The sequence below is a fragment of the Pan paniscus genome, chromosome 5 (genome assembly GCF_029289425.2).
Source record: "Pan paniscus chromosome 5, NHGRI_mPanPan1-v2.0_pri, whole genome shotgun sequence".
NCBI lineage: Eukaryota > Metazoa > Chordata > Mammalia > Primates > Hominidae > Pan > Pan paniscus.
In genome coordinates, this window is record NC_073254.2 from 93,259,271 (window position 1) to 93,275,355 (window position 16,085).

At 44.2% G+C, this 16,085-nt stretch overlaps 2 protein-coding genes and 1 pseudogene across 3 annotated transcripts in view; 2 read left to right on the forward strand and 1 right to left on the reverse strand.

The window, feature by feature from the left end:
- KHDC1 (KH domain containing 1) overlaps positions 1–16,085 on the reverse strand; it is a 68,845-nt gene that overhangs the window by 38,636 nt on the left and 14,124 nt on the right. Inside the window, exon 2 of the mRNA XM_003809534.7 lies at positions 11,756–11,798. Within this exon, the coding sequence (XP_003809582.1) occupies positions 11,756–11,798 (43 nt within the window). The remainder of the gene's footprint in view (positions 1–11,755; positions 11,799–16,085) is intronic.
- Positions 1–16,085, forward strand: part of KHDC3L (KH domain containing 3 like, subcortical maternal complex member) — a 100,886-nt gene that overhangs the window by 16,538 nt on the left and 68,263 nt on the right. The window lies entirely within an intron of this gene.
- Positions 138–14,479, forward strand: LOC106634894 (eukaryotic translation initiation factor 3 subunit E-like; annotated as a pseudogene).

A 16,085-nucleotide genomic window follows, 5' to 3' on the forward strand; every position in this document is an offset into this window, starting at 1 on the left:
TGCTGTGTTGCCAGGCTGATCAACTCCTGAGCTTATGCAATCCACTCACCTCGGCCTCCCAAAGTGCCAGGATTACAGGCGTGAGCCACCTTGCCCGGCCAAGATGAGGTATTATTACATCATTATTGTAAGGTACTGTTGGGCCCTCTTTCTATTTTGTTATTTTGTACGTGATCATCATTGTTGCTCATCATTCCTGTTCTTGGTATAGTTCCTACTTTTTCTGCGTTCCTTTGGCCTATTCACAGTTTACTACATCCACCCTTCTCTACTTTTATAGTTAGAGAAATGTGATAGCCAGTCCTACACTTAATAGAAGAAATAATACCCAGATATTTACCCTCCTTCAAATTAAAATTAATAAAGATTAAACATATCCTTTTTTGTTTTATTTATTTTTGAGGAGACAGTCTCACTGTCACCCAGGTTGGAGTGCAGTGGCACGATCACAACTCACTACAGCCTCTACCTACCCATGCTCAGGTGATCCTCCCATCTCAGCCTTCCAAGTAGCTGGAACCACAGGCATGCACCACCATGCTCGGCTAATGTTTGTATTTTATTTTTTGTAGAAATGGGGTTTTGCCATGTTGTCCAGGCTGGTCTCGAACTCCTGGGCTCAAGCAATCAGCCCACCTCAGCCTCCCAAAGTGCTGAGATTACTGGCATGACCCAACATGCCAAGCCAAACATATCCTTTTATGTGATTTATTTGTGAATTACAATGGTCTGTAATTTCTTTTTTTTTTTTTTTGAGACTTTTTCTTTTCACTCTTGTTGCCCAGGCTGGAGTACAATGGCATAATCTCGGCTCACCGCAACCTCCACCTCCCAGGTTCAAGTGATTCTCCTGCCTCAGCCTCCCGAGTAGCTGGGATTACAGGCATGCACCACCACACACAGCTAATTTTGTATTTTTAGTAGCGATGGGGTTTCTCCATATTGGTCAGGCTGGTCTCAAACTCCAGACCTCAGGTGACCTGTCCACCTTGGCCTCCCAAAGTGCTGGGATTACAGGTGTGAGCCACCATGCCCAACCTAATTTCTTTTTTAATAGCTTTTTAAATCTTGTCAGTTTGCATTTTCCCCAGAACTCCCTTCTGTGATCATATATCTTCTTCCTAAAGCACATCCTTTAGAAGTTTTGGCTGGGCATGGTGGCTTACGCCTGTAATCCCAACACTTTGGGAGGCCAAGTAGGGCAAATCACTTGAGGTCAGGAGTTTGAGATCAGCCTGGCCAACATGGGGAAACCCTGTCTCTACTAAAAATACAAAAATTAGCCTGGCATGGTGGTGCCTGCCTGTAATCCCAGCACTTTGGGAGGCCAAGGCAGGCGGATCACCTGAGGTCAGGAGTTTGAGACCAGCCTAACATGGAGAAACCTTGTCTCTACTAAAAATAGAAATTTAGCCAGGCGTGGTGGCACACACCTGTAATCCCAGCTACTCAGGAGGCTAAGGCAGGAGAATCACTTGAACCTGGGAGGCAGAGGTTGCAGTGAGCCAAGCTCATGCCACTGCACTCCAGCCTGGGTGACAGAACGAGACTCTCTCAAAAAAAAACACAAAAAACCACCTGGGTGCAGTGGGTCACACCTGTAATCCCAGCATTTCCTGAAGGTCAGGAGTTCAAGACCAGCCTTGCCAACATGGTGAAACCCCGTCTGTACTTAAAATATAAAAAATCAGCCAGGCGTGGTGATGGGCGCCTGTAATCCCAGCTACTTGGGAGGCTGAGGCAGGAGAATCGCTTGAACCCAGGAGGCAAAGATTCCAGTGAGCCAAGATCGCGCCATTGCACTCCAGCCTGGGCAGTAAGAGTGAAACTTCGTCTCAAAAAAAAAAAAAAATGGGTTCTAGGTTTACAGAAGAATTGTGAGGATAGTACAGAGTGCCCATTTACCCCACACTCAGTTTTTCCTATTATTAACATCTTATATTAAAGCCCATACTTTATTCTGATTTCCTTAGTTTTTACCTAAGGTCCTTTTTCTGCCCCAGGAGCCCAAACAGTGTACCACATTACATTTAGTCATCATGTCTCCTTAGGCTCCTCTTGGCTGTCATAGATTCTCAGACTTTTTTTGTTTTTGATGACCTTGACAGTTTTGAGGCATAGTGGTCAAGCATATTTTAAGATGCCACTCTAGGCTGGGTCCGGTGGCTCACGCCTGTAATCCCTGCACTTTGGGAGGCCAAGGTGGGTGGATCACTTGAGGCTGGGAGTTTGAGACCAGCCTGGCCAACATGGTGGAACCCCATCTCCACTAAAAATACAAAAATTAGCCGGGCGTGGTGGCATGCGCCTGTAGTCCCAGCTACTCAGGAGGCTGAGGCATGAGAATTGCTTGTACTCGGAAGGCGGAGGTTGTAGTGAGCCAAGATTACACCACTGCACTCCAGCCCAAGTGACAGAGTGAGACTCTGTCTAAAAAAAAAAAAAAAAAAGATGCCACTCTAGTGGAGTTTGTCTGAAGTCTCATGAATAGACTGGGATTAGGGGTTTTGAGGAGGAAGACCATAAAGTAAGCGCCATTTTCATCACATTATACCTGAAACTGCCATTGCAAAATTACAACTGAGAGTGAAAGAGAGCTGATCTAACCAACTCCATCTTGCTTCTAACCTCCAAACTGTCCTTTTTCATTCCTGGGCTTAGGCTCAACTAACTTTAGGAGGAACTTAGTTTATAGGTTAAAACGAAGATGATAACAGCCCTTTCCCAAAACAAACCTCCTTGCCTGGGGACTAGACTCCCATTGTAGGACTAACAAAGGAGCCACAAGGTTAGAAATTATAGTTTAGGAGTCATGCAGCTGGAGGCTACAAGATTCTGACCCTCCCTAAACTGCTCTTAAGATCAGTGCTTGAGATACTTTACAGACCCTGCACTTGATGGATCAGCTGGCACCACCACCCAGATTGATAAACTGGCTCATCTGATCTTGTGGCCCCCACCCAGGAACTGACTCCGTGCAAAAGGCTTTAATTCCCTATGATTTTATCTCTGACCTAACCAATCAACACTCGACACACTGTCCTTCCCCCACCCACCATATTATCCTTAAAAACTCTGATCCCCGAATGCTCCGGGAGACAGATTTGAGTAATAATAAAACTCTGGTCTCCTGCACAGCCTGCTCTACGTGAATTACTCTTTCTCTATTACAATTCGCCTGTCTTTATAAATTGGCTCTGTCTAGGAAATGGGCAAGGTGAACCCACTGGGCAGTTACATACCGGAGGTACATGCTATTAACATGACTTCACTTTTTATGTTGACCTTGATCATCAGGCTGAAGTAGTCTGTCAGTCCTCTCCACTGTAAAGTTACTCATCCCTTCCTTTTCCTTATTGTAATCTTTTGAAGGAAGTCATTACGTATAGCTCACATTTAATTAAGGAACCGGGAGTTATGCTCCACCTCCATAAGGACAGAGTACCTACATAAATTATTTGAAATTCTGCATGGGAGATTTGTCTGTTCTACCTCACTTATTTAATTATTCATTTTTAACTGTGTGGACTCAAGTGTTACTAGTTTTTTTTTTTTAAAAGAAGCAGCTTGTGGTTTTGTTTATCCTATTTTGTTTCTTATTCCATTGGCTTTTGCTTTAATCTTTTATTTCCTTAGGTGTTTTGTTATATAGAGACAGGGTCTCACAGTGTTGCCCAGGCTAGTCTCAAGTGATCCACGCAAGTCTCAACTCCCGACCTCAAGTGATCCTCCTTCCCAGGCCTCCCAAAGTGCTGGGATTACAAGTGTAAGCACCCGGCCCTTAGTTTTTGTTTCTTTAGGATCATTCTGTTTTCTTTAATTTTTGGAGTTGAAGCTTTACCTCACTGGTTTTCATTCTTTTTTTTTTTTTTTTGGAGACAGAGTCTCTCTCTGTCGCCCAGGCTGGAGTGCAGTGGCGCGATCTTGGCTCACTGCAACCTCTGCCCCCCAGGTTCAAATTTTTGTATTTTTAGTAGGGAAAGGGTTTCATCGTGTTGGCCAGGCTGGTCTTGAACTCCTGACCTCAGGTGATCCTCCCGCCTCTGCCTCCCACAGTGCTGGGATTACAGGCGTGACCACCGTGCCTGGCCCCATTCTTTCCTCTTTGATAACTGCAGTATTTTCCCACTCCACCCTTCATCCTCTCCAGCACATTGAAACCACCTTTGCAAAGATTATGACACCGAGAGAAGTCTAGCATGGCTGACCCCATCTTGCTTCTAGCCTCACGGGCTGGGTGTCCTCACTCATTCCTGGGCATAGGCCAAACTAACCTTGGGAGGAGTTTAATTTCTAGTTTAACTTTAAGGCAAGGATGATAATCGTTCCTCTCTAAAACAGATCCCCTCCTTGTTCAGGAACTGAAACAGCCTTTGTAAGACTAATGAAAACCCACAATATTAGGATTATGAGAGGGCCTGACTTCTGCTAAAATGTAGGCATAGTTTTTGTAATCCCTTACTGCTCAGAAGGTATGTGGTCATAGGTTACAAGATTTGTGACTTCCTCAGTTTCTCTTATAGATAAGATCACTATTGTAAAACCTAAGATTGATCTTTTGAATTGTTTTTCAAACTTTTGCATTCTGGCAACTGACATACCCTACCGGGGCCCATGACTCCTGACTCAGCCAGTCCTGTGGTCCCCACCCAGAGGTGGGCTTAGTGCACAAGGACCATTTTCCACACCCCTAAGATTTCATCTTCAACCATTCCCTAGCCCCCTGCCCACCAAATTATCTATAAAAACTCTGGCCTCTGAGCTCTCAGGGAGGCAGATTTTAGTAATCTTAAACTCCTGTCTCTCTGCTTGGCTGGCCTTGCATTAATTAAATTAAACTATTTCTTTACTACCACAATGCTGTCTCAGTGAATTGGATTTCCCTGTGCAGCAGGCAAGAAGAATCTGTTGGATGATTACAACATTGCTGGATTGATAGCAGCCTCACCTGCCAGGCTCAGACTCCAGGTATGCTCTTAAAGCTGCCCTTTCTCTTGGGATATCAGGCTTATCCACCCTTCCTGACCTTCTTTGAATCTTGAAAAGATTAAAGGATTGCCTGTGAAGTTTTGTGTCTGTTACTTTGCTTTTTCTTTTAGATGGAGTTTCGCTCTTGTCACCCAGGCTGGAATGCAGTGGCGCAATCTCGGCTCCCTGCAACCTCTGCCTCCTGGGTTCAAGCGATTCTCCTGCCTCAGCCTCCCAAGTAGCTAGGATTACTGGTGCATGCCACCACACTTTGCTAATTTTTGTATTTTTAGTAGAGATGGGGTTTCACCATGTTGGCCAGGCTAGTCTCGAACTGCTGACCTCAGGTGATCTGCCCACCTCAGCCTCCCAAAGTGTTGGGATTACAAGTGTGAGCCACCCAGCGTGTCTGTTACTTTGCATTATAAATATCCCACTCTTTAAATTTCCATAGAGTTTGTTTTGCCATAGAAAGACAATGTTACTTTTTATTCATCATCTTTTAAAGTCTTGGCAAAAATCCCACCAGTCCTACCAGAGACCGCAGGTTGACTCTGCTGATTTGGCCTCTATGCCTTATTCATGCTTATCATGACTCTTCTTTTTTTTTTTTTTTTTAAGATGGAATCCAGCTCTGTAGCCCAGGCTGGAGTGCAGTGGCACGATCTCAGCTCACTGCAACCTCTGCCTCCTGGGTTCAAGCAATTCTCCTGCCTCAGCCTCCCAAGTAGCTGAGATTACAGGCACCTGCCACCATGCTCAGCTAATTTTTGTATTTTTTAGTAGAGACAGGGTTTCGCCATGTTGGCCAGGCTGGTCTCAAACTCCTGACGTCAGGTGATCTGCCTGCCTCGGCCTCCCGAAGTGCTGGGATTACAGGCCTGAGTCACTGCACCCGGCCCATTTTCTATTTTTAGAAGAATCAGGCTTTCCAGATTTTGGTCAGTTCCTAGTTCCAAGAACTGATCAAAGTTAGCCACCAGATGGAGCTCAATCTTATCTTAACTCCATCCCCAGCTTGTTCTTTAAAAGACAAACTGGAAAGGCCTTTTTTCTCCTTTATGCTAGTTTCCAAAGCACATTTCCTATAAATAATCACATTTAGGAAGGGAAAGGACAAAGGGGAAAACTATTAAACTTATCTATCCACATGATTCAGCAAAACTGTCCACTCCGCAAGGCAAGACTTAGAACCCATCTGTGTAGCCAGTGAGAACTCTACACCCATTCCCAGCCTTATCCTGCTGCCAAACCATACCACAGTGTGTCAGGGAATAAGAGCTACTTTTCCTTGCTTGGTCCTAAATGGATTCACTCGTTTGTGTGGGGGTTTTTTAAGTCAGTAAAGGAAAAATTCAGAACTCCAAAAAAGTCTCTATATAGTTTACATAAGATGATACTGGTGATAATTAGATACTAATCACATTAATTTCTCAGATTCACTGCTCTTGAGGACTTCTTTTCTTGAAATATATGAAAATTCAGAACTCTGAAGAAAAAGAGGGACCTGATGATAAAGAGACCTGATTCCCTCATTTATACCTGAGATAATGGATGGTATCACTAACAAACCAACTTTTCATTGATCAACTAAGCACTGAGAGCCACACCTCTTCTATTCTCTAAAAATAATTACAAAGATGAGCATGCAGAATGTGTTATGACAAAGAGCAATATATAATTTTAAAGAACCAGATGGGGCAGAGCATGGTGGCTCACGTCTACAATCCCAGCACTTTGGGAGGCTGAGGCAGGAGGATCATTTGAGGTCAGGAGTTTGAGACCAGCCTGACGAACATGGTGAAACCCCATCTCTACTAAAAATCGTGAAAATTAGCTGGGCATGGTAGCTTGCACCTGTAATCTCAGTTACTCGGGAGGCCGAGGCAGGAGAATCACTTGAACCTGAGAGGCAGAGGTTGCAGTGAGCTGAGTTTATGCCACTGCACTCCAGCCCGGGCAACAGAGTGAGACTCTGTCTCAAAAAAAAAAAAAAAAAAGAACCAGATACTGCTTTCAGGATTTAATGCCCTGACTAGGATCCTGAAAGATGACGCAATCCTACTACCAGGATGGCTCCCAGAAGCATGGAAATAACAGTGGCCCACACTAAGTGAGGTAGAAATGCCAAAATTGTAGCAAAAGGTAGATGAATGAAAAGGCTCGGAAAAGTGAGTATGCTATAGACTATATACGGCAAATAGTTGGAAAATCCACAAGAGGACCCAGAAAATATATTACTTACCAAAGCATAAGAAATGTTCTAGTGAGAATGTCACCAACACTGCTAAGTTCAGTAGTGGCTCTTCTCTGAGAGCCGGGACTTACAGTAGGAGATGCCGTGATAAAACTGGTCTCTAATAGCAATTGCGATGATAGCCACTATCCCCCAAAGGCCAGTCAAGGCCACTTAACCCTCAGATGCCAGAAAGACACAATCATCATAACAAGTGGCAAGTCAGCTTCACAGAGGGACCTGACTACTAGAGGGTTATTAAATGACTAAGGAAAAATATCTGGGCAGCCAACAAGGGTACTATTCAATCTGTACATCAAAGAAATCAAGGCTAGATGATTAGGCTGGAAGCGGTAGTCTCATGCTCCCTTGCCCAGTTTCCAGACATACGCCAGTTTCCAGATCTGAAACTCAATGACTGAAGGAGAGGCCAGATCCCCAGGAGGAAGGACCTGGCAATGCTATGGCAGTACATAGTAATCGTTCCCTCTTCCTTCCCACAAAGGAACCTACAGTCATTTACTTCAGGTAATATACACTGGGAAAAGAGAAATAGCCAAACATCATAGACTCTTGGACACAAGGTCCCAGTTGACAATGATACATGTAGATTCAGCATCATCTGCCACTCCTCTTAGAGGGAGGACATATGGGGTCAAGTAATAAATGGAGTCCTAAGATCTAGCTCACAGTGGGCCCACTGGGTCCATAACCCACCTAGTGATCATTTTCTCAGCTTCCAAATGTATACTTGGAATGGAGATTCTTGGCAGCTGGCACAACTCTAATATTGATACTACTCCTCTTGGGTGAAATTAGAGTGGAGAAGGGCTAATGAAGCCCTCTGAAACTGCCCCCACCATCTTCCTGATCAAGACCAAATCAAATCCAGTATTACATCCCAGGGGGAATGGCAGAAGCTAGTGGCACCCTTAAAGACCTAAAGGGTAGAGTTAGTCTTCATCATATCTCCATTTAATTCACCACTCTGGTGCCTACAAAAATCAGATGGATCCGAGAAGATGGCAGTGAACTGCTGCAGACTCAACCAAGTGGTGGCACTAATTGCAGTTGCTGTGCCAGGTGTGGTGTTTTTATTAGAAACTGATTAACACAACCTTTGATATGAGATATGCAGCCACTGATCTGGAGAAGTAAGTATTCTCTTCCATCCCTATCAGAAAAGATCAGAAACAGTTTTCTTGGGCCGGGCACGGTGGTTCACGCTTGTAATCCCACCACTTTGGGAGGCCAAGGTGGGTGAATCACTTGAGGTCAGGAGTTCAAGACCAGCCTGGGCAACATGGTTAAACCCCATCTCTACTAAAAATACAAACATTAGCTGAGCATACTGGTGCATGCCTGTAGTCCCAGCTACTCAGGAGGCTGAGGCAGGAGAATCACTTGAACCTGGGAGGCAGAGGTTGTGGTGAGCTGAGATCATGCCACTGCACTCCAGCCTGGGTGACAGAGTAAGACTTCGTCTTTAAAAAAAAGTTTTCTTTGAGCAGGGTGCAGTGGCACACACCTGTTTTCCTAGCTACTCAGGAGCCAGAGGCAGAGGATCACTTGAAGCCAGGAGTTTAAGGCTGTAGAAGGGTATGATGGCATATGTGAATTAGCCACTGCACACCAGCCTGAACAACATAGTATAGTAAGACCCCCATCTCAAAAAAAAAAAAAAAAAAAAAAAAGGTAATTACTGACAGGTGGTAGAGGTAGGGAGTGTTTACATAATGGAAAAGCCTAGCCTAATAACACAGCCTAGTAGACGGTCTTAAAGTTTTCAGCCCCAATTAAACCTAAATAGATTAAAATATCCAATCATTTCTTGCATATCAGAGACACACTCAGTACAAAAGGACATAATCCTTTTTCAGCCACAGACAGACAAATGGATTAGGCATAAGAATAAAATCTAGGTCAGTCACAGTGGCTCATGCCTGTAATATCAGCGCTTTGGGAGGCGAAGGCAGGCAGATCACTTGAGGCCAGGAGTTCAAGACTAGCCTGGCCAACATGGCGAAACCCCACCTCTGCTAAAAATACAAAAATTAGACAGGCATGGTGGCACATGCCTGTAGTCCCAGCTACTCAGGAGGCTGAGGTGGGAGAATCACTTGAACCCGGGAGGCGGTAGTTGCAGTAAGCGAAGATTGCACCACTGCACTCCGGCCTGGGCGACAGAGTGAGACTCCATCTCAAAAAAAAAAAAAAAAAAAAAAAAAAAGAATAAAATCGGGCCAACTACAGTGGCTCCTGTAATCCCAGCACTTTGGGAGGCCAAGGCGGGTGGATCATTGGAGGCCAGGAGTTCAAGATCAGCGTGTCCAACATGGCAAAACCCTGTCTCTATTAAAAATACAAAAATTAGCCAGGCCATGGTGGCTCATGCCTGTAATCCCAGCTACTCCAGAGGCTGACGCATGAGAATCACTTGAACAAGGAGGCAGAGGTTGCAGTGAGCCATGATCACGCCACTGCACTCCAGCCTGGGTGACAGAGTAAGACCCTGTCTCATAACAAACAACAGAAAAAAGAAAAAAAGCGGCCAGGCACTGTAACTCACACCTGTAATTCCAGCACTTTGGGAGGCTGAGTGGGGCGGACCACAAGGTCAAGAGGGAAACCATCATGGCCAACATGGTGAAACCCCATCTCTACTAAAATACAAAAAATTAGCCAGGCATGGTGGTGCATGCCTGTAGTCCCAGCTACTCGGGAAGCTGAGGCAGGGAAATAGCTTGAACCCGGGAGGCAGAAGTTGGAGTGAGCTGACATCATGCCACTGCACTCCAGCCTGGTGACAGAGCGAGACTTCATCCCAAAAAAAAAAAAGAAAAGAAAAAGAAAAAAAGCTAGCTTTCTGTGCTACCCAGAGAGGGGTCCATACAGTGTTGTTCTGGATTCCTGTTGTAACTTAAAGGGAAACTTTCACAATGTCCAGAGCCCTTGATGTCCTCAAATTTCTTGCAGCAGGAAGTCACTTAGGTGACACTAACTTTGATTTCCAAATGGAATGATAGTACATCTAAAAATGAAGGTGATGGCATCTATATCATAATCTTTTTTTTTTTCTAACAAGATCCAAAGTCCACAAATATATCATAAATCTGAAGAGGAACTGGGAGAAGCTTCTGCTGGCAGCTCATGCCATTGTTGCCATTGAAAACCCTGCTGATGTGTCATATCCTGCAGGAATACTAGCTAGTGGGCTGTGCTGAAGTTTGCTGCTGCTGCTGGAGCCACATGTATTGCTGGTCACTTCACTTCTGGAACCTTTGCTAACCAGATCCAATCATCTTCTGCCACCCACATCTTCTGGTGGTTACTGATTCTAGGGCTAACTATCAGCCTCTCTCAGGGGCTTCTTATGGTAACCTACCTACCTACCACTGCTGTATGTAACAGATTCTCCTCTGAGCTATGCGGATATTGTCATCCCATGCAACAACAAGGAAGCTCAATCACTGAGTCTAATGTAGTGGATGCTGGCCCAGGAAGCTCTGTGCATGTGTTGCACCATCTCCCATGATCATGCCTGATCTCTACTTCTATAGAGATCCTGAAGAGATTGAAAAGTAAGAGTAGGCTGCAGCTGAAAAAGGAGGAATTTCAAAGTGAATGGACTGCTGTAGTGCAAGTTTACTGCTACTCAATCTGAGGTTGCAGACTGGTTTAAAGACATGCAGGTGCCCTCTGTGCCTATTCAGCAGTTCACTACTGAAGATTGGAGGACTTAGCCTACCATGAATGACTGGTCTGCAACTTCCACTGCTCAGACCACTGAATGGGTAAGAATAACCACTGAGTGGCCTTAAGCTGTTCTTCCACAAGCTCTTAAACAAGATGGAAATAACGCTGATGGAAATAAACAACAGTTTCCAAGAAAAAACGAACAGCTGAAGTGGCAATGTTTAAGTAACATCTGGTAGACTTCAACATGAATGTTATTAAGCAGGAAATTATGATCTTTTAAGTTGGAACATGTAATGTTAATCCTTTTGCACCAAAATATCTCTTTAAGTCTAAATTATCCACTTTTTTTTTTTAATTCTTCGTAGAGATAGAGGTTTCGCTTTGTTGCCCAGGCTGTTCTTGACTTCCTAACTTCAAGCAATCCTTCTGCCTCAGCCTCCCAGAGTGCTGGGATTATAGGCATTTGCCACCGTGCCTGGTGTACCCAGTTTCTGTTATCAACAGAATGCAGTGGTGTATGGTTGCTAAAGGGTCCCAAGATCAGGACCTACGTTAAGGTGGATTTTGAATTATTTAAAATTCTGATTTTGTTTTATTTTTAATTAATCTTTGGGGGAAGGATGGGAGGGGGGTGAGGGTTGAAGAAGTAAACATTGTACCTATTGGATACAATGTTTAATATTTGTGTGATGGGCACACTGGAAGCCCAAACCTCACTATTACACAATACATTCATGTAACAAGCCTGCACATGCACCTCCTGAATCTATTTTTAAAAATTTAATTCTCTAGCACAGACTCCCTTTTTTTGGTAAGATGGCGGGGTACGACTTAACTACTCGCATCACGCACCTTTTGGATCGGCATCTAGTCTTTCCGCTCCTTGAGTTTCTCTCTGTAAAGGAGATATATAAAGAAAAGGAATTATTACAAGGTAAATTGGACCTTCTTAGTGATGCCAACATGGTAGACTTTGCTATGGATGCATACAAAAACCTTTATTCTGATGATATTCCTCATGCTTTGAGAGAGAATAGAACTACAGTTGTTGCACAACTGAAACAGCTTCAGGCAGAAACAGAACTAATCGTGAAAATGTTTGAAGATCCAGAAACGACAAGGCAAATGCGGTCAACCAGGGATGGTAGGATGCTCTTTGACTACCTGGCGGACAAGCATGGTTTTAGGCAGGAGTATTTAGATACATTCTACACATATGCAAAATTCCAGTATGAATGTGGGAATTACTCAGGAGCAGCAGAATATCTTTATTTTTTCAGAGTGTTGGTTCCAGCAACAGACAGAAATGCTGTAAGTTCACTCTGGGGAAAGCTGGCCTCTGAAATCTTACAGCAGAATTGGGATGCAGACATGGAAGACCTTACATGGTTAAAAGAGACCATAGATAATAATTCTGTGAGTTCTCCACTCCAGTCTCTTCAGCAGAGAGCATGGCTCGTTCACTGGTCTCTGTTTTCTTCAATCACCCCAAAGGTTGTGATAATATTGTTGATCTCTTCCTTTACCAGCCACAGTATCTTAATGTGTCCACACATTCTTCACTATTTGACTACAGCAGTCATAGCAAACAAGGATGTTCGAAAACGTTGGCAGGTGCTAAAAGATCTAGGTAAAGTTACTCAACAGGAGTCTTACACATATAAAGACCCAATTACAGAATTTGTTGAATGCTTATAGATTAACTTTGACTTAGATGGGGCTAAGAAAAAGCTGAGAGAATGTGAATCAGTGCTTGTGAATGACTTCTTGGTGGCTTGTCTTAAGGATTTCATTGACAATGCCCATCTCTTCATATTTGAGACTTTCTGTCACATCCACCAGTGCATCAGCATTAACATGTTGGCAGACAAATTGAACATGACTCCAGATGAAACTGAAAGGTGGATTGTAAATGTGATTAGAAATGCAAGACTGGATGCCAAGATTGATTCTAAATTAGGTCATCTGGTTATGGTAACAATGTACTCTCACCCTATCAGCAAGTGATTGAAAAGACCAAAAGCCTTTCTTTTAGAAGCTAGATTTTGGCCATGAATATTGAGAAGAAACTTAATGACAATAGCAGGTCAGAGGCTCCTAACTGGGCAACTCAAGATTCTGACTTCTACTGAAGAAACATAAGGAAAAGATTTTTAAAAAACTCTAAAAGAAAGATGAAATAATAAAACTATTATATAAAGGGTGACTTACATTTTGGAAACAACATATTGAGTGTAAATTGTGAAGAATTGGAATAAAATTGACTGATTCAAAAAAATTTAATTCACAAAAAAATTTTAATCCTTTTGAGCTAATTATAGATTCACATGTAGTTGTAAGAAGTTACAAAGAGGCTAGGTGCAGTAGCTGACGCCCATGATCCCCGCACTTTGGGAGGCCGAGGCAGGCAGATCTCTTGAGGCCAGGAGTTTGAGACTAGCCTGGCCAACATGGCAAAACCCCATCTCTACAAAAAATTAGCAAAGCATGATGGCACATGCCTGTAATTACAGCTACTTGGGAGGCTGAGGCATGAGAATCACTTGACCTGGGATTACAAGTGTAATCCCAGCCATAGACTGGGTGCAGTGGCTCACACCTGTAATCCCAGCACTTTGGGAGGCCAAGGTGGGTGGATCACCTGAGGTCAAGAGTTCAAGACCAGCCTGGCCAACATGGTGAAACCCCGTCTCTACAAAAACACAAAAATTAGCCGGGCATGATGGTGCGCACCTGTAATCCCAGCTACTCAGGAGGCTGAGGCAGGAGAATCGCATGAACCCAGGAGGCAGATGTTGCAGTGAGCCAAGGTCGTGCCATTGCACTCCAGCCTGGGCAACAGAGTGAGACTCCACCTCAAAAAAAAAAAAAAAAACAAAAACAAAAAAAAAAAACAAAAAAAACACCACCCATTTGGGAAGCCAAGGCAGGATTGCTTGAGACCAACCAGAAGTTCAAGGTTGCCTGGGCAACACAGCAAGACTGTTTCAAGACAAAACAAAAAGTCAGCATCTTCTGCCCACTTTTACTTTAACATACTACATTTATGGATCTATTGTCTCTTTACCTGTTCTAAAACTTTAAATTTCACAAGAATGAAGATTTTGCTGTCTTGTTTCCTGCTGTGTCCCCAGCATAAACAGCATAAAGAAGTGCCATAAGATAGAAATTTTTGTTTTCTGTTCACCAGTATATCCACAGCACCTAGAACAGCATCTGCTTTAGACTTATTAGATGAAGACTTAAAAAAAAGGAACAGCACTTCTGTACATATTAAGCACTTGATACATATTTGTGGAATAGTTTCTTTCATAACTAGCAGCTACTTCCTAATTTGATATGTAGCATCCCGTATTAACAGGACTTTTGTGAATGGAGAGGACATCTATTTATTCTTTGTTATGTGCCAAACGTATTTGTATTAATCATAACTCTTAATATTCCTTTAAGATTAAATAATTGTTTCCACAGCTCTTAAAATAGAATTTAGGAACCTAGCAACATGCCACTCATCCATTAACAGTGATAAATTATTTAATTTTATAAACTTTTCATTAAAGTAACTGATACAGTTTGGATATGTGTACCTGCCCAAATCTCATGTTGAATTGTAATCCCCAGTGTTGGAGGTGGGGCCTCACGGGAGTTGACTGGATCAGGGGGGCAGCTTTCTCATGAATGGTTTAGCACCATCCACTTGGTGCTGTTCTCATGATAGTGAGTTCTCATGGTGTCTGGTCATTTAAAAGCATGTGGCATGGCTCACACCTGTAACCCCAACACTTTGGGAAGCCAAGGTGGGCAGATTGCTTGAGTCCAGGAGTTAGAGACCAGCCTGGTCAACATAGCAAAACCCTGTCTCTCTGAAAAATACAAAAAGTCACCGGGTGTGGTGGCACACACCTGTGGTCCCAGCTACTTGGGAGGCTGAGGTGGGAGGATCACTTGAACCAGGAGGTGGATGTTGCCATGAGCCAACATCCCAGACACCGCACTCCAGTCTGGCGACAGAGCAAGACCCTGTCTCAAAACAACCACAATAACAAAAAGCTGTTGACACCTCCCCTGCAACTTCTTGCTCCTGCTCTGGCCATGTGATGTGCCTACTCCTCCTTCATCTTACACCATGATTGTAAGTTTCCTGAGGCCTCCCCAGGAGCCAAGCAGATGCCAGCATCATGCTTCCTGTACATCCTGCAGACTTGAGAGCCAATTAGACCTCTTTTCATTATAAATTACCCAATCTCAGGTATTTTTTTTTTACAGCAATGCAAGAATGCACTAATAACGAATCTAGGTCGGGCACAGTGGCTCACGCCTGTAATCCCAGCACTTTGGCAGGCCCCAGGCAGGAGGATTACTTGAACTCAGGAGTTTGAGACCAGCCCGGGCAACATAACAAGACCCTCTCCATGTTGGGGTCTCTTTAAAAACACACACAGCTGGGCGCGGTGGCTCACGCCTGTAATCCTAGCACTTTGGGAGGCCAAGGCGGGCGGATTACCTGAGGTCAGGAGTTCGACACCAGCCTGGCTAACATGGTGAAACCCCGTCTTTACTAAAGATACAAAAATTAGCTGGGCCTGGTGGCACACATCTGTAGTCCCAGCTACTCAGGAGGTTGAGGCAGGAGAATCACTTGAACCTGAGAGGCAGAGGTTACAGTGAGCTGAGATCATGCCACTGCACTCCAGCCTGGGCAACAGAGTGATACTCCATCTCAAAAAGAAAAAAAAGGCAGGGCACGGTGGCTCACGCCTGTTATCCCAGCACTCTGGGAGGCCGAGGCGGGTGGATCACCTGAGGTCAGGAGTTCAAGACCAGCCTGCCCAACATGGTGAAACCCCTTCTCTACTAAAAATACAAAAATTAGCCAGCCATGGTGGCAGGCACCTGTAATCCCAGCTACTCGGGAGGCTGAGGCAGGAGAATCGCTTGAGCCTGTGAGGCGGAGGTTGCAGTGAGCCGAGATCGTGCCACTGCACTCCAGCCTGGGTGATAGAGTGAGACTGCATTTCAAAAAACACACACACACATGGCCAGGTGCGGTGGCTCACGCCTATAATCCTAGCACTTTGGGAGGCCGAGGTGGGCAAATCATTTGAGGCCAAGAGTTCGAGACCAGCCTGGGCAACATAGCAATACCCTGTCTCCTCTAAAAATATAAAAATTAGCCAGATGT